This window comes from Hyla sarda, chromosome 6 (assembly GCF_029499605.1).
Source record: "Hyla sarda isolate aHylSar1 chromosome 6, aHylSar1.hap1, whole genome shotgun sequence".
Classification (NCBI taxonomy): Eukaryota; Metazoa; Chordata; class Amphibia; order Anura; family Hylidae; genus Hyla; species Hyla sarda.
The window spans coordinates 203,037,587-203,059,710 of NC_079194.1; the positions used below are offsets into that span (position 1 = coordinate 203,037,587).

General features: G+C 44.0%; 1 protein-coding gene and 1 long non-coding RNA gene across 2 annotated transcripts in view; one reads left to right on the forward strand and one right to left on the reverse strand.

The window, feature by feature from the left end:
• LOC130276636 (uncharacterized) overlaps positions 1-22,124 on the forward strand; it is an 83,987-nt gene that overhangs the window by 28,236 nt on the left and 33,627 nt on the right. The window lies entirely within an intron of this gene.
• The window catches only part of LOC130276632 (5-hydroxytryptamine receptor 3A-like), a 30,264-nt gene continuing 21,244 nt past the window's right edge, over positions 13,105-22,124 (reverse strand). The window contains exons 6-9 of the mRNA XM_056526276.1: positions 21,450-21,610; positions 18,294-18,501; positions 14,008-14,214; positions 13,105-13,931 (exon numbers count right to left, since the gene is read on the reverse strand). Of these exons, the coding sequence (XP_056382251.1) occupies positions 13,657-13,931; positions 14,008-14,214; positions 18,294-18,501; positions 21,450-21,610 (851 nt within the window). The 3' untranslated portion in view covers positions 13,105-13,656. The remainder of the gene's footprint in view (positions 13,932-14,007; positions 14,215-18,293; positions 18,502-21,449; positions 21,611-22,124) is intronic.

The following is a 22,124-nucleotide window of genomic DNA, read 5'->3' on the forward strand; positions in this document are numbered from 1 at the left end:
GAGGCCCTCTGCGCGACCTTTAAAAAAGGCCTATCCAGCAACATTAAAGATGTTCTGGCCGCACGAGAAATCCCTGCTAACCTACATGAACTCATTCATCTAGCCACTCGCATTGACATGCGTTTTTCCGAAAGGCGTCAGGAGCTCCGCCAGGATATGGACTTTGTTCGCACGAGGCGTTTTCCCTCCCCGGCTCCTCTCTCCTCTGGTCCCCTGCAATCCGTTCCTGTGCCTCCCGCCGTGGAGGCTATGCAGGTCGACCGGTCTCGCCTGACACCTCAAGAGAGGACACGACGCCGCATGGAGAATCTCTGCCTGTACTGTGCCGGTACCGAACACTTCCTGAAGGATTGTCCTATCCGTCCTCCCCGCCTGGAAAGACGTACGCTGACTCCGCACAAAGGTGAGACAGTCCTTGATGTCAACTCTGCTTCTCCACGTCTTACTGTGCCTGTGCGGATATCTGCCTCTACCTTCTCCTTCTCTACTATGGCCTTCTTGGATTCCGGATCTGCAGGAAATTTTATTCTGGCCTCTCTCATCAACAGGTTCAACATCCCGGTGACCAGTCTCGCCAGACCCCTCTACATCAATTGTGTTAACAATGAAAGATTGGACTGTACCATACGTCTCCGCACGGAGCCCCTCCTAATGTGCATCGGACCTCATCACGAGAAAATTGAGTTTTTGGTCCTCCCCAATTGCACTTCCGAAATTCTCCTTGGACTACCCTGGCTTCAACACCATTTCCCAACCCTGGATTGGTCCACTGGAGAGATCAAGAGTTGGGGCCCCTCTTGTTTCAAGGACTGCCTTAAACCGGTTCCCAGTACTCCTTGCCGTGACTCTGTGGTTCCCCCTGTAACCGGTCTCCCTAAGGCCTATATGGACTTTGCGGATGTTTTTTGCAAAAAACAAGCTGAGACTCTACCTCCTCACAGGCCTTATGACTGTCCTATTGACCTCCTCCCGGGCACTACTCCACCCCGGGGCAGAATTTATCCTCTCTCTGCCCCAGAGACTCTTGCTATGTCTGAGTACATCCAGGAAAATTTAAAAAAGGGCTTTATCCGCAAATCCTCCTCTCCTGCCGGAGCCGGATTTTTCTTTGTGTCCAAAAAAGATGGCTCCCTACGTCCTTGCATTGACTACCGCGGTCTTAATAAAATCACGGTAAAGAACCGCTACCCCCTACCTCTCATCTCTGAACTCTTTGATCGCCTCCAAGGTGCCCACATCTTTACCAAACTGGACTTAAGAGGTGCTTATAATCTCATCCACATCAGAGAGGGGGATGAATGGAAAACGGCATTTAACACTAGAGATGGACACTTTGAGTATCTGGTCATGCCCTTTGGCCTGTGCAACGCCCCTGCCGTCTTCCAAGACTTTGTTAATGAAATTTTTCGTGACCTCTTATACTCCTGTGTTGTTGTATATCTGGACGATATCCTGATTTTTTCTGCCAATCTAGAAGAACACCGCCAGCATGTCCGTATGGTTCTTCAGAGACTTCGTGACAATCAACTTTATGCCAAGATGGAGAAATGTCTGTTTGAATGCCAATCTCTTCCTTTCCTAGGATACTTGGTCTCTGGCCAGGGACTACAAATGGATCCAGACAAACTCTCTGCCGTCTTAGATTGGCCACGCCCCTCCGGACTCCGTGCTATCCAACGTTTTTTGGGGTTCGCCAATTATTACAGACAATTTATTCCACATTTTTCTACCATTGTGGCTCCTATCGTGGCTTTAACCAAAAAGAATGCCAATCCTAAGTCATGGCCTCCTCAAGCGGAAGACGCCTTTAAACAGCTCAAGTCTGCCTTTTCTTCGGCTCCCGTGCTCTCCAGACCTGACCCATCTAAACCCTTCCTATTGGAGGTTGATGCCTCCTCAGTAGGAGCTGGAGCGGTCCTTCTACAAAAAAATTCTTCCGGGCATGCTGTTACTTGTGGTTTTTTTTCTAGGACCTTCTCTCCGGCGGAGAGGAACTACTCCATCGGGGATCGAGAGCTTCTAGCCATTAAATTAGCACTTGAGGAATGGAGGCATCTGCTGGAGGGATCAAGATTTCCAGTTATTATTTACACCGATCACAAGAACCTCTCCTATCTCCAGTCTGCCCAACGGCTGAATCCTCGCCAGGCCAGGTGGTCTCTGTTCTTTGCCCGATTTAATTTTGAAATTCACTTTCGGCCTGCCGATAAGAACATTAGGGCCGATGCTCTCTCTATCGTTCCTCGGATGCCTCGGAAGTAGAGCTCTCTCCGCAACACATCATTCCTCCTGACTGCCTGATCTCCACTTCTCCAGCCTCCATCAGGCAAACTCCTCCAGGGAAGACCTTCGTCTCTCCACGTCAACGCCTCGGAATCCTCAAATGGGGTCACTCCTCCCATCTCGCAGGTCATGCGGGCATCAAGAAATCCGTGCAACTCATCTCTCGTTTCTATTGGTGGCCGACTCTGGAGACGGATGTCGTGGATTTTGTGCGAGCCTGCACTGTCTGTGCCCGGGATAAGACTCCTCGCCAGAAGCCCGCTGGTCTTCTTCATCCTCTGCCTGTCCCCGAACAGCCTTGGTCTCTGATTGGTATGGACTTTATTACAGACTTACCCCCATCCCGTGGCAACACTGTTGTTTGGGTGGTCGTTGATCGATTCTCCAAAATGGCACATTTCATCCCTCTTCCTGGTCTTCCTTCAGCGCCTCAGTTGGCAAAACAATTTTTTGTACACATTTTTCGTCTTCACGGGTTGCCCACGCAGATCGTCTCGGATAGAGGCGTCCAATTCGTGTCAAAATTCTGGAGGGCTCTCTGTAAACAACTCAAGATTAAATTAAACTTTTCTTCTGCATATCATCCTCAATCCAATGGGCAAGTAGAAAGAATTAACCAGGTCTTGGGTGATTATTTACGGCATTTTGTTTCCTCCCGCCAGGATGACTGGGCAGATCTTCTACCATGGGCCGAATTCTCGTATAACTTCAGAATCTCTGAATCTTCCTCCAAATCCCCATTTTTCGTGGTGTACGGCCGTCACCCTCTTCCCCCCCTCCCTACTCCCTTGCCCTCTGGTTTGCCCGCTGTGGATGAAATATCTCGTGATCTTTCCACCATATGGAAAGAGACCCAAAATTCTCTCTTACAGGCTTCATCACGCATGAAGAAGTTTGCTGATAAAAAAAGAAGAGCTCCCCCCATTTTTTCTCCTGGAGACAAGGTATGGCTCTCCGCCAAATATGTCCGCTTCCGTGTCCCTAGCTACAAATTGGGACCACGCTATCTTGGTCCTTTCAAAATTTTGTGCCAGATTAATCCTGTCTCTTACAAACTTCTTCTTCCTCCTTCTCTTCTTATTCCTAATGCCTTTCACGTTTCTCTTCTTAAACCACTCATCATCAACCGTTTCTCTCCCAAACTTGTTTCTCCCACTCCTGTTTCCGGCTCCTCGGACATCTTCTCCGTAAAGGAGATACTGGCCTCCAAGAAGGTCAGAGGGAAAACTTTTTTTCTAGTCGATTGGGAGGGTTGTGGTCCTGAAGAGAGATCCTGGGAACCTGATGACAATATCCTAGACAAAAGTCTGCTCCTCAGGTTCTCAGGCTCTAAGAAGAGGGGGAGACCCAAGGGGGGGGGTACTGTTACGCCGAGCGCTCCGGGTCCCCGCTCCTCCCCGGAGCGCTCGCTACACTCTCGCTACTGCAGCGCTCCGGTCAGATCCTCTGACCCGGTGCGCTGCGATACCGCCTCCAGCCGGGATGCGATTCGCGATGCGGGTGGCGCCCGCTCGCGATGCGCACCCCGGCTCCCGTACCTGACTCGCTCTCCGTCGGTCCTGTCTCGGCGCGCGCGGCCCCGCTCCCTAGGGCGCGCGCGCGCCGGGTCTCTGCGATTTAAAGGGCCACTGCGCCGCTGATTGGCGCAGTGGTTCTAATTAGTGTGTTCACCTGTGCACTCCCTATTTATACCTCACTTCCCCTGCACTCCCTCGCCGGATCTTGTTGCCATTGTGCCAGTGAAAGCGTTTCCTTGTGTGTTCCTAGCCTGTGTTCCAGACCTCCTGCCGTTGCCCCTGACTACGATCCTTGCTGCCTGCCCCGACCTTCTGCTACGTCCGACCTTGCTTCTGTCTACTCCCTTGTACCGCGCCTATCTTCAGCAGTCAGAGAGGTTGAGCCGTTGCTAGTGGATACGACCTGGTCACTATCGCCGCAGCAAGACCATCCCGCTTTGCGGCGGGCTCTGGTGAAAACCAGTAGTGACTTAGAACCGGTCCACTAGCACGGTCCACGCCAATCCCTCTCTGGCACAGAGGATCCACCTCCTGCCAGCCGGCATCGTGACAGTGGGGAGACTATGCTACCTAATGTGGGGAATCTGTGCTACCAAATGTGGGGAGTCTATGCTACCTTATGTGGGGAATCTGTGCTACCGAATGTGGGGAAATTGCTACCTAATGTGGGGAATCTGTGCTACCTAATGTGGGGAAATCGCTACCAAATGTGGGGTAACTGGTACCTACCTAATGTGGGGGAACTGGTACCTAATGTGGGGAATCTATGCTGCCTAATGTGGGGAAAAGATGCTACCTAATGTGGGGAAACTGCTACCTACCTAATGTGGGGGAACTGCTGCCTACCTAATGTGGGGGAACTGCTGCCTTCCTAACTACCTAATGTGGGGGAACTGCTGCCTACCTAATGCCCCCCCCCCCCTGGCAGTAGCACCCTCATTATCCACACACACACACAGTGTGTGGTAGTATTATATTCAGAGGACGCAGAGGGTGGTAGTATTATATTCAGAGGGTACAGTGTGTGGCGGTATTATATTCAGGGGTACAGTATGTGGCAGATTTATATTCAGAGGGTACAGTATGTGGTAGTATTATATTCAGAGGGTACAGTATGTGGTAGTATTATATTCAGAGGGTACAGTATGTGGTTGTATTATATTCAGAGGGTACAGTGTGTGGCGGTATTATATTCAGGGGTACAGTATGTGGCAGGTTTATATTCAGAGTGTACAGTATGTATTGGTATTATATTCAGATTGTACAGTGTGTGGTAGTATTATATTCAGTGGGTATGGTGTATGGAAGGTTTATAATCAAAGAGTATAGTGTATAGTAGTATTATATTTAGAGGATACAGTGTCTGGCAGGTTTATAATAATAATTGTTTTCATATAGAGGATGAGAATGCGCTGACATAGTGAGGAGACATCTGGGCGTCACATTCTACAGAGAGAAGTTTTAGCTGGAACAAGTCCTGGCGGTATGTACCATCTGAATTAGATAAGGAAAGACTATAGAGAAGACGTCACCTGTAGTCACTGATATCATTGTGTATTCTCCTCACTATAGAGAAGACGTCACCTGTAGTCACTGATATCATTGTACATTCTCCTCACTATAGAGAAGACGTCACCTGTAGTCACTGATATCATTGTACATTCTCCTATCTATGTTTTTTCAGAGCTGTAGTCGCTTGTCAGTTCTACAGTTATGGTGAGTGAAACTACAACTCCCAGCATAACCTCACCACTGCTCAAAGGAGTACTCTACTGGAAAACATTTTTTTTAATCAACTGGTGCTACAAAGTTAAACAGATTTGTAAATTACTTCTATTTAAAAATCTTAATCCTTCCAGTACTTATTAGCTGCTGTATAAGCGATTCACAGGAAGTTATTTTCTTTTTTAATTTATTTTCTGTCTGACCACAGTGCTCTGTGCTGACACTTCTGTCCATGTCAAGAACTGTCCATAGTAGGAGCAAATCCCCATAGCAAACCTATCCTGCTCTGGACAGTTCCTGACATGGACAGAGGTGTCAGCAAAAAGCACTGTGGTCAGACTGGAAAGAACTACACAACTTCCTGTGGAGCATACACCAGCTTATAAGTACTGTAAGGATTAAGATTTTAAATAGAAGTAATTTAAAAATCTGTTTAACTTTCTGGCACCAGTTGATATAAAAGTAAATGTTTTCCAGTGGAGTACCCCTTTAAGTAATTCTGGGAGCTGTATATTTAAATGGTGAAAACTTCTTTAACACTTTCCCATTCTGTGGCAACTGGTATATCTGATTATTATACTGGAATTTCTCACAATGCGCTACAACAGTGGTGTCTGTCACAACAGGCTAAAAACTTACTGAGGGGGGGGGGGGGAGGTATGGGGGTGACATGATTTTCTACCGCACCGGGTGACACCAACCCTAGCAACGCCACTGGTCTGTGTATATATGATGTGTGTATGATTGTGTATATATGATGTGTGTATGATTGTGTATATATGATGTGTGTATGATTGTGTATATATGATGTGTGTATGATTGTGTATATATGATGTGTGTATGATGTCTGTGTACATATGATGTGTGTATGATGTCTGTGTATATATGATGTGTGTATGATGTCTGTGTATATATGATGTGTGTATGATGTCTGTGTATATATGATGTGTGTATGATGTCTGTGTATATATGATGTGTGTATGATGTCTGTGTATATATGATGTGTGTATGATGTCTGCGTATATATGATGTGTGTATGATGTCTGCGTATATATGATGTGTGTATGATGTCTGTGTATATATGATGTGTGTATGATGTCTGTGTATATATGATGTGTGTATGATGTCTGTGTATATATGATGTGTGTATGATGTCTGTGTATATATGATGTGTGTATGATGTCTGTGTATGTGTGTATGTAATGTATGATGGGGGAGCAGCGGCGGGTGTATGTATGATGTGTGCATATGTATGGTGTATATGTATGGTTTGAGTGTATGTGTGATGTGTGTATGATGTGTGTATGATGTCTGTCTGTGTGTGATGTGTGTATGATGTGTGTGTATGCAATGTATGATGGGGGGGCAGCAGCGTGTGTATGTATGTATGATGTGTCTGTATGTATGATGTACGTATGTAATGTATAATATAGGGGGCAGTGGCCCGGTGTATGTATATGTGTATGCATATGTGTTTGCATGTATGTTTTGTACAGGGGCGGACTGACAAGTGCTGCCGCCAGTTGTGCTAATTTTTTAAATTTATTTTTAGTGGCTTCTGGCACCCGCACTAAATTTCACCCCCAGAATCCCGCCCCCTTCATACTCGCCCGACGACCAAGAGCCCCATGGATGCACGCAAACACGCCCGAACCAATACTACAACTCCCAGCATGTTACACCATAACCTAAAATGTATAACTATAAAGTGCAACATGCTGGGAGTTGTCGTTTTGGTTCGGGTCAGCTGCAGAGCCATAGGCTGCATCAGGGCATGCTGGGTGTTGTAGTTACTAACTGTAATTCCCAGTATTCCTTGACACAGCCTATGGCTCTGCCGCTGACATGAACCAAAACTACAACTCCCAGCATGTTACACAATAACCTTAACTGTACTACTATACAGTGCAACATGCTGCAACACCCACACAACCATAGGCTGTATCAGGGCATGTTGGGAGTTGTAGTTATCTAGTAACTAAATGCAACTCCCAGCATTTTCTGACACATAAATTAGAGTAAATAAAATGCACCATATAAACTGGAGAAGCAGAACCCCCCCCCCCCCCCTCCAGTAACACAGCGGCGTTCAGTGTTTTCCAATCAAAAGACTCCATATATAGGTCCCTATGAAGACTGAAAAATAGTGATTGAAATATTTTAAAAAGTGCGTATGTATGTGAATAACAACCTTTAGGGGTCGCCCCCCAAGGGGTTAACCCTAAACTAGAAACCCCCTTAAAACTAAATTTTATTAAGTCATTTAAAATATATGAGCTCCGGTATAGTGATCTAAAAACACAGCTAATAGTTGCTTGAATCGTGTGTAGGCACCCTGTAACTTCTTAGATGGTGGTATTGTGCTTGTATAGCACTAATTTACGGATGCTGCTATATAAATAGAGAAGCACTGTAAGCTGCTAGTTAAAATATGAATAGCCCTCCGCTGCCCGACGTTTCGTTGGATGAACCAACTTTATCAAGGTACAGAGGCTAATTAGCCTCTGTACCTTGATAAAGTTGGTTCATCCAACGAAACGTCGGGCAGCGGAGGGCTATTCATATTTTAACTAGCAGCTTACAGTGCTTCTCTATTTATATAGCAGCATCCGTAAATTAGTGCTATACAAGCACAATACCACCATCTAAGAAGTTACAGGGTGCCTACACACGATTCAAGCAACTATTAGCTGTGTTTTTAGATCACTATACCGGAGCTCATATATTTTAAATGACTTAATAAAATTTAGTTTTAAGGGGGGTTTCTAGTTTAGGGTTAACCACTTGGGGGGCGACCCCTAAAGGTTGTTGTCACATATAATTTGCCCTGGAATCCCTGGGGAATTTTGTTGTTGTGTATATATGTGAATAAGCCCCTTTCCTAATAAAAGTTCTGATAATAAATGGTTCTGATAAAAACTACAGATCACGGCACACAAGATTACCTGCATACATCCCTGTATATGGAAAAATTGGAGTTATAGGGGTCAGATGGGGGGGGGGGGGGCTTGCCTCGGGTGTAAAAAGGAGCTAGCTACAGCTCTCCCGCCGCTAATAGTCTGGCATGCTGCGATCGCCGTGGCCGCTATTAAACCATTAGATCACCACTGTCTAAGTTGACAACATTGTCTAAAGGGTTCTTATAACCATCCGTGGTGGTCTAGTGGGGGGATCGTACTATTTTGGTTGAAATTATTTAATCTACCAAGACAAGTGGATTTTCTTGAGGGACAAGTTGATTGTGTTCCGCTTTAGTCCCTTGGACAAGTAGTTTTTTTTTTATTTCCACACCCCTGAACGCCCCAGGCGTGCTTGTGCTAACAACCATAAACACAGAACAACCGATTATTGGACAATGGAATCTGATTGGAGCGGCAGTGGAGAACAACAGTCAAGATGTAGGAATAATTAAGAAAAACAAAAATCTAAAAAAAATGCAGACAAATGAGGCTCCAACAACTGACCCTTTAGGAGGAAAACCCAGAGAGGACCAAGAAAGAAGAAGAGAGGAGGAAGATACAGGAAATCCAAAAAAAGGAATGCACAGGAAGAAGTAAGTAACCTGGTACAAATAACCCCTCCAAATGATACCTGTTCTGTCATCAACCTTACAGATAAAACACTGGACTCAGAGATGATATCACTCATATCAAGAGGTCTCAATTATTGCTTAACGGAAGAATTTGAAATAGTTGACTTTGAAGTAGATTTATTTAAATCTGTCAGAAATTTAAATTTAAAGAAAATTTTCGATAACAAAGAAAATTACCAAAGTCATCTAGAAGGAGAGATTCCGGCCATGATAGGACCCCTTGGGTTCAGTGTGTTAAAAGATGCCGATAATGTAGATCTAGAATGTTTGAATAGTCTTATAGATTTACAGGAGAAAGAGATGGAAGAGCATAGGGATGGTAAAGAATTAATGATGCTAGAAGAATTTAAAGGAGTTGTCAAATCAACCTTTTGTCCCCAAATCACCCCGGGTAGCAACTTAGATATTTTTCATGACAAAGTGCTACACGAAATAAAATCATTGGTGTATAAAAAAGACCCTTGTAATCTAAAGTATGGTGAAAGGTCAGCACTACGACGTCTTAAAAAAATGGATGATGTCGTGATCAAAAGATCCGACAAAGGAGGCAATGTTGTTGTAATGCCGGGCGAGTATTACTTAAAAGAAGCATTGCGCTAATTAAATGACCATCACACCAAAGATTACAGAATAATCCCGTCCCTAAAATAAAGACAAACCTCCAAACTCTCTTCAGAATAAATGTCGAAAATGGAATGATCTCCAAGAGAAGAGCAGAGAAATGTATTCCTTCTAATCCGTTCTACCCGCGATGGTACTTCTTGCCGAAGGTACATAAGAACTTAATGCCCCCCCCTCCCCGGGAGACCTATCATCTCGGGGCGGGGATCTGTCACACAGCCATTATTCAAACATTTGGAATGGCTACTGCGACCCCATGGCCATGGGTACCCCCGTAGCATGTACATTCGCTAATCTATATGTAGCCACATTAGAGAGTAGGTATATTTTTACCAGCAAGAATCCCTTCCTGAAGTCCGTCAGATGCTACCTCAGATTTGTAGATGACGTGTTCATCGCCTGGGATGGCACACTGACGGACTGCAGGGAGTTTGTTGATTTTCTAAACACAAAAAATTATATGAACCTAAGGTTTACCTACCAAGTAAATGAAAGAGAAATTGAGTTTCTAGACATCTTAGTAGAGGTAAAAGATGGCGGACTTTGTACTTCAGGGTTTAGGAAGCCTACAGCCTCGAATTCCCTTCTTCAGTTCTCCAGTTACCACCCAGAACATGTTAAAACTTCACTTCCATATGGACAATTTTTGCATCTTCGATGAATAAATAGCTCAGATGAAACATTCTTAAGACAAGCTGGAGAACTGAAGAAGAGACTCGAGGCTCGTGGATATTCAGAAAAAATCTTGGATAATGCATTGAATCGTGCATTTCTTCAAGACAGATGCAATCTCTTGCGTAAACGAAGGAATAAATTCAAAAACACATATCCGGAACTTCCACGATTCTCCTTCTCCTTTAAATATAGTCCCCTAGAAAAAATAATAAGATCTACAATTAATAGGAACTGGCCATTGATTAAAAATGATACCGAGCTAGGTAAATTGGTAAATGAAAAACCTCTGATAGCATTCAGACGCTGTAAAAATCTGAAAGATGTCATTACTAGTAGCAACTTTCAATCTAAATCGAAAAAAGTAGATTGGCTGTCTGGAACCGGCCCCATAGGCAATCACAGATGTGGTTCCTGTATATGATGTCCGCATCTTAAAGGGCTAGTCCAGTGGTGAAAAACTTATCCCCTATCCTAAGGATAGGGGATAAGTTTGAGATCGCAGGGGGTCCGACCACTGGGGCCCCCTGCGATCTCTCTGTACGGGGGCCAGGCTCTCCGGCTAGATAGTGGGTATCGACCCCCGCATGAAGCGGCGTCTGACACGCCCCCTCAATACATCGCTATGGCAGGGCCGGAGATTGCCGAAGGCGGCACTCCGGCTCTGCCATAGAGTTGTATTGAGGGGGCGTGTCGGCCGCCGCTTCGTGCGGGGGGTCAACACGCCCCCTTCGCGCGGGCTGTCGGGGCCCCGTACAGGAGATCGCGGGGGCCCCAGCGGTCGGACCCCCCGCGATCTGCAACTTATCCCCTATCCTTAGGATAGGGGATAAGTTGTTCACCACTTGTTCACTACTGGACTACTCCTTTAAGACAGGGAAAACGGCACACATAGGTGGAGAGGAAATCCACATAAAAAATCTTATTACTTGTAGAACACAATGGGTAGTGTACGTGATGATTTGCACTTGCGGTCGATTCAAGTGATATTAAATAATGGCAATAAAGATAAAAGGAAAATACTGCTTCAAACTGAGGCGAAATTAATAATCAAACTAAATGCAGCCGCAATCTAGGAGTGAATGAAAGAGTACTGTATATACTCGAGTATAAGCCGAGTTTTTCATCACAATTTTTCGTGCTGAAAATGCCCCCCTCGGCTTATACTCGAGTGAACAAGTATTTAGCTGGCTTTAGCTGTGAGGGGATGGTCCCGGCCGTCCATCTCCGCCTGTCAATCCCTTCTCAGTGGTCTTCAACCTACGGACCTCCAGATGTTGCAAAACTACAACTCCCAGCATGCCCAGAGAGCCATCGGCTGTCAGGGCAAGCTGGGAGTTGTAGTTTTGAAACATCTGGAGGTCCGCAGGTTGAAGACCACTGCGGCCTTCGTCATCATCCAGACCCCCCTTTTGTTTTCTACTCACCTCCCCTCGGTGGGAAGGAAGGGTGAGCTGCTCCGGGCCATCCATATTCGACCACCTATGCTGCAGGGACCGTCCGGTGGGGAGGGTTAGTCGTTCCGGGCTGTCCATCTCCACCAGGAGGCCCTCTTCTCCGCTCTGGGCCGGCCCTGAACTAGTGATGCTGCCTTGACGCCACCACGCAGGGACATTCATGTGCAGAGACGTCACGGACGTCTGCTGCGCACGGACGTCCCTGCGCGTCATCGTCAATGCAACGTCACTAGTCTGGGGACTGCAGCATCACCCACCTCCTGGCTTCTCCTCTCTCCATTCCCTGCATGACATACCAGTGCTTAGCCCTGTATACAGATTCCATGCTTGCTTCCATGCTATTATGAGCAGCATATGCATTGTGACAGGCCCTGCCGTACATTACTGCCCATTCACCATTATTTGTGAGATGGTGCAGGCATGGGATCTATAGATAGGGCTTTGTTCTTTAAGCTGAGCCATGTTTGTCAATCATGCAGGGCAGGGAGAGAGAGAAAAAGCAAGTATGTAGACAATGCTGTGGCACTTCAGTAGCTACTCCCTGCGCCCAAATTTAAAACCTGATTTTAAGAATTACTAGCTGGGAACCTGGTGTTGCTCGGTCTTCCTACCTAAACTTTGTGAGAAATAAAAAGCAACATGAGGAGGCTCTTGTCATGTTATCCCATACTCATAACCCAACCTTATATCCTGACCTTATATTCTGTCCTCATATGTGAAGAGATTGATAAAATTAAAAGGGGTGTTGCTTTTCGGGACAGGGCTTTATTGGAGGGCACGTGGTTTACAAGCTGGACACAAAAAAAGGTTGAACATGAAGAAGGCATGGCTTATGGGAGGGGTTTAGCTTGTGAGAAGGGGCTTGGCTTCCAAGAGGGACCAATGCATTAACCCAGAGATACAGAGCTCAGCGTGTGCAGTAAGGTGGGGCTGAGCTGTGATGAAGAGATTGTGGTCGAACGATCTGTGATGTTGGTGTATTGGGCAAAAATAGTGTTTTTATCCTTGAGCTGAATATAGAAGTGATGGGCTTGTAAGAGGATGTGTCTTTTGGGAGGGGAGTGGTTTGCAAGCTGGACACACTTACCTGGAGATGTGGAGCTTGGGAAGTAAGGTACTGGAAGTCCATACCGCTTATGGTATGGGTTAGGGGTAATTATACTTATAACTTATATTTTTAGTTCACACATAAGTAACATGTATACCAAATTTTATTGAAATATCTCTAGTCATTTGGAAATGATGTTAGAACACACACACATTGGGCCTCATTTACTAAGAGTGTCGGGTTTTTACTAGTGGGAAATGTTGTTTCAGACTTGTAGGATTCCTCTTTATTTGCTATAGGGAAAAGTCGGGAAAATTCTCTGACCAGCTTTTTCTAGGTGGAAATTTCAAGCCATTTATCCACAGGATTTTCTGTGAATTCAATAGTAAATAGGTCGGGTTGTGAAACCACGCCCCTTTTGGATCAGTCACCCCCCCTCTGCCACAGACCACGCCCCCTTTGCAGCTTCTCACAGTGTAATGTTGGGTTTGTCGCACACTGGCACAGCCTGGTACTGACATGTCTCAGACACTCTGCGCCAAAAAAATCCCGACCAAAACTGGTCAGTTTCAGCTTAGTAAATGAGGCCCTCTGTCTGCGAATCTTAGCATGCATATGGGCTGACAGGTTCCCTTTAAGACGTATTTTTAGAGAACAGTTGTACTGTTTAAGCCTTAACATCCTTAGTGATAACAGTTGGTGGCAGAGCCTGAATTTGGTACCATAGACTACCTATGTGCTTTATGTTGACCAGATAATGATCACAACAGCAAATAAAATGAATACAGTGAGGAGGTATATAAAGAGGACAAGTCGCTCCAAAACAAGGGCTACAGCATGCCATTCTGTCTTGATATGACCAATTTCCTTAGAATCAACAATTTTCTTATGGATCTTTAAGACTTCTTTCAGAAGCTTCTTTAACAGCTTTTCCACCATATTGTTATGTTCGTTGTCATTTTGAGGCTTTCTTTTAGTTGCCATGCTTTGTTCTTCTAATACCCTCGTATTAACATCTAAAAAGAAATATGCTTACTTAAGATGGAAGCCAATATATTATACCTTCTTCCCCCTCCACATTCAACTACTTACTTGTTTCTTTTTCTGAAAGCTTGATCCCATATTTCATGAAGAATTTTTCTTTAAAGAAGAGAGCACGTGCCAGGTACCTCAAGATCCAAGTTTTTATCCAGGATGGGATAGTAGGTTTAGATTTAGATAACATTACCATGTAGGAGATAGCAATGCATTCCATTATACTGAACACCATGACAGCCATAACCACACAGCAAAATATACCTGCCAAAAAAAAACCAAAAAAAACCCCGAAATGCTGTAAAAACAAAATGCTGTTTAAATTGTTCAAAATATTCCTGGACAGACCTTATAGAAGCCAAGTGCCTATGACCGATAACAGAGGAGCTCTTGACATTATGTAACAAAATTGTCTCAGAGAATCTAAAGGCTTTTTACATAAATCTACAAATCCACTGGATGTTTCTCACACAGTTTAGAAATTAAAAAACAAAATTTCATAGACTGCTTTGAATAACAAGCAACATTTTTTTTCATCATATGGTCTATAATGCATTAATAATTAGGGCCCTATAAACAGGCTAACTACAATAGTCAGTCTGTGTAATACAGTGGGGCAAAAAAAGTATTTACTGTAGTGAGTCACCAATTGTGCAAGTTCTCCCACTTAAAGAGACATAATGAGAAAAAATAATCCATAAAATCACATTGTCTGATTTTTAAAGAATTTATTTGCAAATTATGGTCGAAAATAAGTATTTTGTCAATAGCAAAAGTTGATCTCAATACTTTGTTATATACCATTTGTTGCCAATGACCGAGGTCAAACATTTTCTTCACAAGGATTTCACACACTGTTACTGGAATTTTGGCCCATTCCTCCATGCAGATCTCCTCTAGAGCAGTGATGTTTTGGGGCTGTCACTGGGCAACACAGACTTTCAGCTCCCTCCAAAGGATTTCTATGAGGTTGAGATCTGGAGACTGGCTTCTTAAAAAAGCCACTCCTTTGTTGTCCGGGCGGTGTGTTTGGGATCATTGTCATGCTGAAAGACCCAGCCACATTTCATCTTCAATAACCTTGCTGATGGAAGGAGGTTTTCACTCAAAATCTCACGATATATGGCCCCATTTATTCTTTCCTTTACACGGATCAGTCATCCTGGTCCCTTTGCTGAAAAACAGCCCCAAAGCATGATGTTTCCACCCCCATGCTTCACAGTAGGTATGGTGTTCTTTGGATGCAATTCAGCATTCTTTCTCCTTCAAACACGACGAGTTGAGTTTTTACCAAACAGTTCTACTTTGGTTTCATCTGACCATATTACATTCTCCCAATACTCTTCTGGATCATCCAAATGCTATCTAGCAAACTTCAGATGGTCCCGGACATGTACTGGCTTAAGCAGGGGGACTTGTCTGGCACTGCATGATTTGAGTCCTTGGCGGCGTAGTGTGTTACTGATGGTGGCCTTTGTTATCTTGGTCCCAGCTCTCTGCAGGTCATTCACTAGGTCCCCCCGTGTGGTTCTGGGATTTTTGCTCACCATTCTTGTGATCATTTTGACACCAGGGTGAGATCTTGCATGGAACCCCAGATCAAGGGGCATTAACAGTGGTCTTGTATGTCTTACATTTACTAATAATTACTCCCACAGTTGATTTCTTCACACCAAGCTGCTTGCCTATTGCAGATTCAGTCTTCCCAGCCTGGCGCAGGTCTACAATTTTGTTTTTGGTGTCCTTCGACAGCTCTTTGGTCTTGGCCATAGTGGAGTTTGGAGTATAACTGTTTGAGGTTGTGGACCGGTGTCTTTTATACTGATAACAAGTTCACACAGGTGCCATTAAGACAGGTTACAAGTGGAGGACAGAGGAGACTCTTAAAAAAGAAGTTACAGGTCTGTGAGAGCCAGAAATCTTACTTGTTTGTAGGTGACCAAATACTTATTTTCTACCATAATTTGCAAATAAATTCTTTAAAAATCAGACAGTGTGACCTTATGGATTTTTTTTTTCTCATAGTTGAGGTATACCTATGATGAAAATTACAGACCTCTCTCATCTTTTTAAGTGGGAGAACTTGCCCAATTGGTGGCTGACTAAATACTTTTTTGCCCCACTGTACATGGTATACAGATCCTGTGTACAGCTGGCATCCACCTCCATAAGGTACTGTATATAATCACTTATATGGTATACACATTCTGTGCACAGCTGGTATCTACCTCTATATCAGGGGTCTCAAACTTGCAGCCTTCAGGATGATATTTTGTGCCCCCCTGTCCCTTCAGGATTTAGGACATCCTTGTGTTCTGAAAGATCTTTTCGGGACACAAGGATGTCTTGGTTAATCCTCTATGGGCATACGGTCACTTTAAATACACAGTGGCAGCCAGGAGGTAGCTCACGCATGGATGTCACTGATTTCCCTGCTGTGTGCCCATAGGGGCGGAGCAGAGCAGCATGCAGGAGAACGTATGCGCTTGCCAGTATGGTAAGTTACCAGCGGCAGGTCAGCTTCGGTACTCCCACCTCAGCTTCTCCGGTCCTGGGACCTACTGCTATGTGTCATAGGGCATAGCAGTAGAGTAGATCCTGACCCTGGACCAGAGAATCGGTGGTCAGAGCACCGAAGTGGGGCAGTACACAGACATACAGCCTCCAGCCATATACTGTATGGCTGGAGGCTGTGTGTCTGTGGGGAACTGTCTACCTAATATGGGAGATACATGTTGCCCACCTAATGTGGGGGGCATATGCAGCCTACCTAATGTAGGGGACATATGCTGCCTACCTAATGTGGGATAACTGCTGCCTACCTAATGTGGGGAAACTGCTGCCTACCTAATGTGGGGCACTTAGGCAGCAGTTCCCCCACATTAGGTAGTCAGCAGTTCCCCTACATTAGGTAGGCAGCATACCTAATATGGGGAAACTGCTGCCTACCTAATGTAAGGGACTTCTGTTTCTTGCCTAATGTGGGGGACTTATGCTGCCTACCTAATGTGGGGAACTGCTTTCTACCTAATGTGGGGGAATTGCTGCCTACTTATTTTTGGGGAACTGTTGCCTACCTAATGTGGGGGAACTGCAGCCTACCTAATATGGGGGGACTTATGCTGCTTGCCTAATGTGAGGGACGTATGCTTATTCTCACACATTGATCCCAGTTACCCTTGGTCCCATCTGCATCTAGTCTTTTTTGTCACAGCTGCACAAACCTAGTCATATAGGGAGCATCCACACTGAATTTGATGCCAACTCATCTGACCCCTAATGATTTCTTTGGGATTTCCACAACTATGTTCTAACATGGTAATTTTAGAGCCTAAATTTCTGCCACTCATCCACTGACATGACAATTCATGAGGCAGAATCAGCCAGGAAACATTCCACTGAAGTCAATGGGACTTTGTATTTCCGCTCCAAATCTGGTATATTCCACACCAAATAAGCACTAATTCCTCTTGATTTTAAAGACAGATTTTACACAACATTTCAGTGAGAAAATTTTTGCACAATTTTCCTCTGTGTGCATACATCCTTAGGACCCTATTACATGGAGCAATTATCAGGCAAAGTGAGCCAACATTTCCCTGATATTTTTCAATGCACATCTTCCCGCCTAATAGGAGATGTGTGGCTGAGAAATGATGAAAGCAGAGAGCCACATGAATGATACAGTTATTGTTCATTTAGGCCTCCTCGCACAATGGTCAAGTCTTGTAATAGGGTCAGTAAATGAACTACTTTACATTGTGCATCAGCACAAGTAATAGGGCCCTTAGTTTTAAAGGGGTTATCCAGGAATCGAAAAACAGACCTCTCCCTGCCTGTCTCCAGGTTGGGTGTGGTTCTGCAGCTAAGTTCCATTGAAGTGAATGGAGCCAAGATATAATTCCACACCCAAAGTTGAGATAGACAGGGAGTGGTCTTTAAAAGAAAATAACTCAGTTTTTGATTTTTAGTAAAGACCTGCAAACAAGGATAGTATGGAGGCATAATTTCTATAATGCCATGTCACATTACATCACCCCTGGAAAATCCTTATCCAAAATAACCAAGAAGCAAGCTGGAGCCTGTCTGCTCAGCCCCAGTCAGCCTTTCTCAGCATCTCTGCTCAGTTTTCTGATCAATAGCTTGTCTTACAGCTACTGGACTTTCTCACAATGACATGCACCCCACCCAACCATAGCAATAAAACTTTCTACAATACCCCCATTGTAAGCTCTATACATGCAAAACTATGGGTGAAGTAGAAAATAGGCCCACTTTGCAGTTTGAGCCACAAATACTGTACCTAACATTGATCACTAACAAATATTAAGGGGACAACATACCTAAAACTGGAACCATGTCAGAAGTTGGGAGCATGGTGTTCAGAATGGAAAGGAGCACAGAGAAGCCCAACACAATGGTTATTTTGAAACCAAGTCTTTGCCCAGAATCCATTTGTATGAACATGCTGGTAATATCCAAAATAACCATGAAGCAAGCTGGAGCTATAAGTGTGATAATGTAAATTGCAGGTTCTCTCTTTATTGTTATCTAATAAAAAAAAGAAATTTAGTTTAAAAGTAAACTAAGTAAGAAACATATCTGTAAAATCTGCTTACACTCAGGCAAATTACATTTCTTGCATTTCTTGTTGGCCTTCATATATCTGCTAGATAGTAGTTGTTGGAATCACATACTTTATATCATTATGTCCTCTCTATATCTAAAACTAAATCATTCTAAAACTGAACTGCTTGTATTTCTTCTACCTACTAACCTACAAAATCCTGACATTTCCATCTCACCACCATACAGTAACTATAAGGCAGCATGCCTACTAACTTGAGTCGTCTTTGTCTCAAATCTATCATTCACACCCTATATTCGATCCTTTTCCTGCTTATGTCACCTGCACCTCAACACAACTCCAGAATCCCTACTTACCTTACTGCTGAATATGCCAAAACATTCTCATCTTTACTACTGCAACTCTTTACTTATCTATCCCTTCTCTAAACTTTCCCATCTCCAGTCCATCTTAAATGTAGCAGCCAGGCTCATCTTCCTTTCCATCGTTACACCTTATGCCTCAGCTCTGTGCCAGTCACTGCACTGGCTGCTCATTTACCACAGAATACAATTTAAAGGGGTACTCTGGTGAAATATTTTTAACCCCTTCCTGCTACAGGATGTGTGCATACGTCCTGCGCAGGCTCCCACGATAGAACGCGGGGTCACGCGCTGACCCTGTATCATATCGTGTCGGTCCCGGTAGCCATCAACAGCCGGGACCCGCGGCTAATACCGGACATCACCGATCGTGGTGATGCCCGGTTTTAACCCTTCAGACGTGGCGATCAACTTTGCATCTAAAGTGAAAGTAAACTTTGCTGGTTAACTCAGTGGAGCTGTTCGGGACCACTGCAATGAAATCGCGGTGTCCCGAACAGCTTGCAGGACAGGAGGAGGGTCCCTACCTGCCTCCTCGCTGTCCGATCACTGAATGACTGCTCCGTGCCTGAGAGCCTGAGGTCGAGCGGCAATAAAACTGATCAATGCCAGACTATTGCCTGTCAGTGATCAGTGTAGAAGATCAGTGTGTGCAGTGTTATAGCCCCCTATGGGAGCTATACCACTGCAAAAAAAAGTGTTAATAAAGTGTTAATAAAGATCATTTTACCCCTTCCCTAATAAAAGTCAGAATCACCCCCCTTTTCCCAATAAAAAAAACTGTGTAAATAAAAATAAACATATGTGGTATCGCCACGTGCCCTAAATGTCCGAACTATAAAAATATATTGTTAATTTAACCGCACGGTCTATGGCGTACATGTAAAAAAAATTCCAAGTCCAAATTAGCGTATTTATGGTCACTTTTTATACCATAAAAAAGTGAATAAATAGCGATCAAAAAGTCCAAACAAAGCAAAAATTATACCGATAAAAATGTCAGATCACGGCCCAAAAAATTAGCCCTCATATATCCCCATATGCGGAAAGATAAAAAATGTATAGGGGTCAGAAGAGGACATTTTTAAACGTATACATTTTCCTGCATGTAGTTATCATTTTTTTTCCAGAAGTACGACAAAATCAAACCTATATAAGTAGGGTATCATTTTAACCGTATTTAACCTACTGAATAAAGATAAGGTGTCATTTTTACCGGAAAATGCACTGCGTAGAAACAGAAGCCCCCAAAAAGTTACAAAATGGCATTTTTTCTTAAATTTTGTCGCACAATGATTTTTTTTTCTGTTTCACCTTGGATTTTTGGGTAAAGTGACTAATGTCACAGCAAAGTAGAATTGGTGGCACAAAAAATAAGCCATAATATGGATTTTTAGGTGCAAAATTGAAAGCGTTATGATTTTTAGAAGGTGATGAGGAAAAAATGAAAATGCAAAAACGGAAAATACCCTGCCTCATTAAGGGGTTAAATCAACTGGTACCAGAACGTTAAACAGATTTGTAAATTACTTCTATTTAAAAATCTTAATCCTTCCAGTACTTTTCATCTACTGTATGCTCCACAGGAAGTTCTTTTATTTTTAAATGTATTTTCTGTCTGACCACGGTGCTTTCTGCTGACACCTCTGTCCATGTCAGGAACTGTCCACAGCAGGAGCAAATCCCCATAGCAAATCTATCCTGCTCTTGACAGTTCCTGAGACAGACAGAGTTGTCAGCAGAAAGCAGTGTGGTCAGACAGAAAAGAAATTTAAAAAGAAAAGAACTTCCTCAACTTCCTCAACTTTATCAATTATAATATATCCTTTTGATCCTTTTGATCAATACTGTTAAAGTGCCAACTTTAAGTGAACACTACAGTTTTTGTGCTTATTTCTCTTCATTCTTAATGTTCTTATGTTGACATTTTGTAGGATTCAGATCCAGTTACCAGTGTCCCATATAGTTATGTTCTCAACATACAATTGGTTTCAACATAAAATGGTAGTCCTGGAACCAATTAATATAGACTGTTGAGGGACCACTGTACTGCACATTCTTTACATCAACACAGTCAGCCGCATGGAATAGAGCAATAGCTGCCGCATGAACTGAAACCACCAAACATTTAAAACTAGTACAACTAGGCTTTATCTGAGAAAACCCCACCAGGCCTAAAAAAAAAAAAAAGTAAAACAACTAAACAAAACAAACAAAAAATAAAACAGCGCTGGGTTCACACTACGTTTTCTCCCATACGGGAGCGCATACGGCAGGGGGGAGCTAAAACCTCGCGCTCCCGTATGCCACATTTTGAGGTCCGGTCGTAAAAGTGCATACGGCGCAAAAATGAGCCGACCGGACCGAACGTTTCACTCCGGCCGGCTCATTGAAATGAATGACATACGGGAGCGCATACGAAGGCATACGGGAGCGCGAGGTTTTAGCTCCCCCCTGCCGTATGCACTCCCGTATGGGAGAAAACGTAGTGTGAACCCAGCCTAATTCACGATGGAAGAAGTGCACATAGCATTACAATGATCTCTTACCTCATAGCTTACTGTACTGTAGATTTCTCCGTTAACATCCAAGGTATTGTTTGTCACTGTGATACTTAACAAGTCCCAGTCATCATTCATAACCATTACATCTTTTGTAGAGCTGAGAACCTCAGAGGAGTTAGATAATGTATACATGTCAATCTGTTGAACTGTAAAGTAAAAATAATGGGTGTCATATTCAAAACTCTTCATGTCAAAAATTTTGTTTCGCACCAAAATTTGGACGCAAAAAAGTTTCCATCAGATATTCAAAGTGTTTTACATGAGAATGATCCAAGGTTTACACTAGTCACACCAGTTGTTACACACTGAGCCCCGGCCACAAGTACCAGACGGGAGCACAGTGTCCCCGACCGCCGGCGGGGCAGGGATCCACATTGCGGGACGCGAACCCTGGCCCGTCACTCATCTAGTCCCGCTCCTGCAGCTTCCTCTCTCTCAGCTCCGGTGTGCACGTCCCCGTCCCTTAGGGCGCACGCGCCGGAGCTTTGACATTTAACCCCTTAAGGACCGGGGGGTTTCCGTTTTTGCATTTTCGTTTTTTGCTCTTTGCCTTTAAAAAATCATAACTCTTTCAATTTTGCACCTAAAAATTCATATGATGGCTTATTTTTTGCGCCACCAATTCTACTTCGTAATGACGTCAGTCATTTTGCCCAAAAA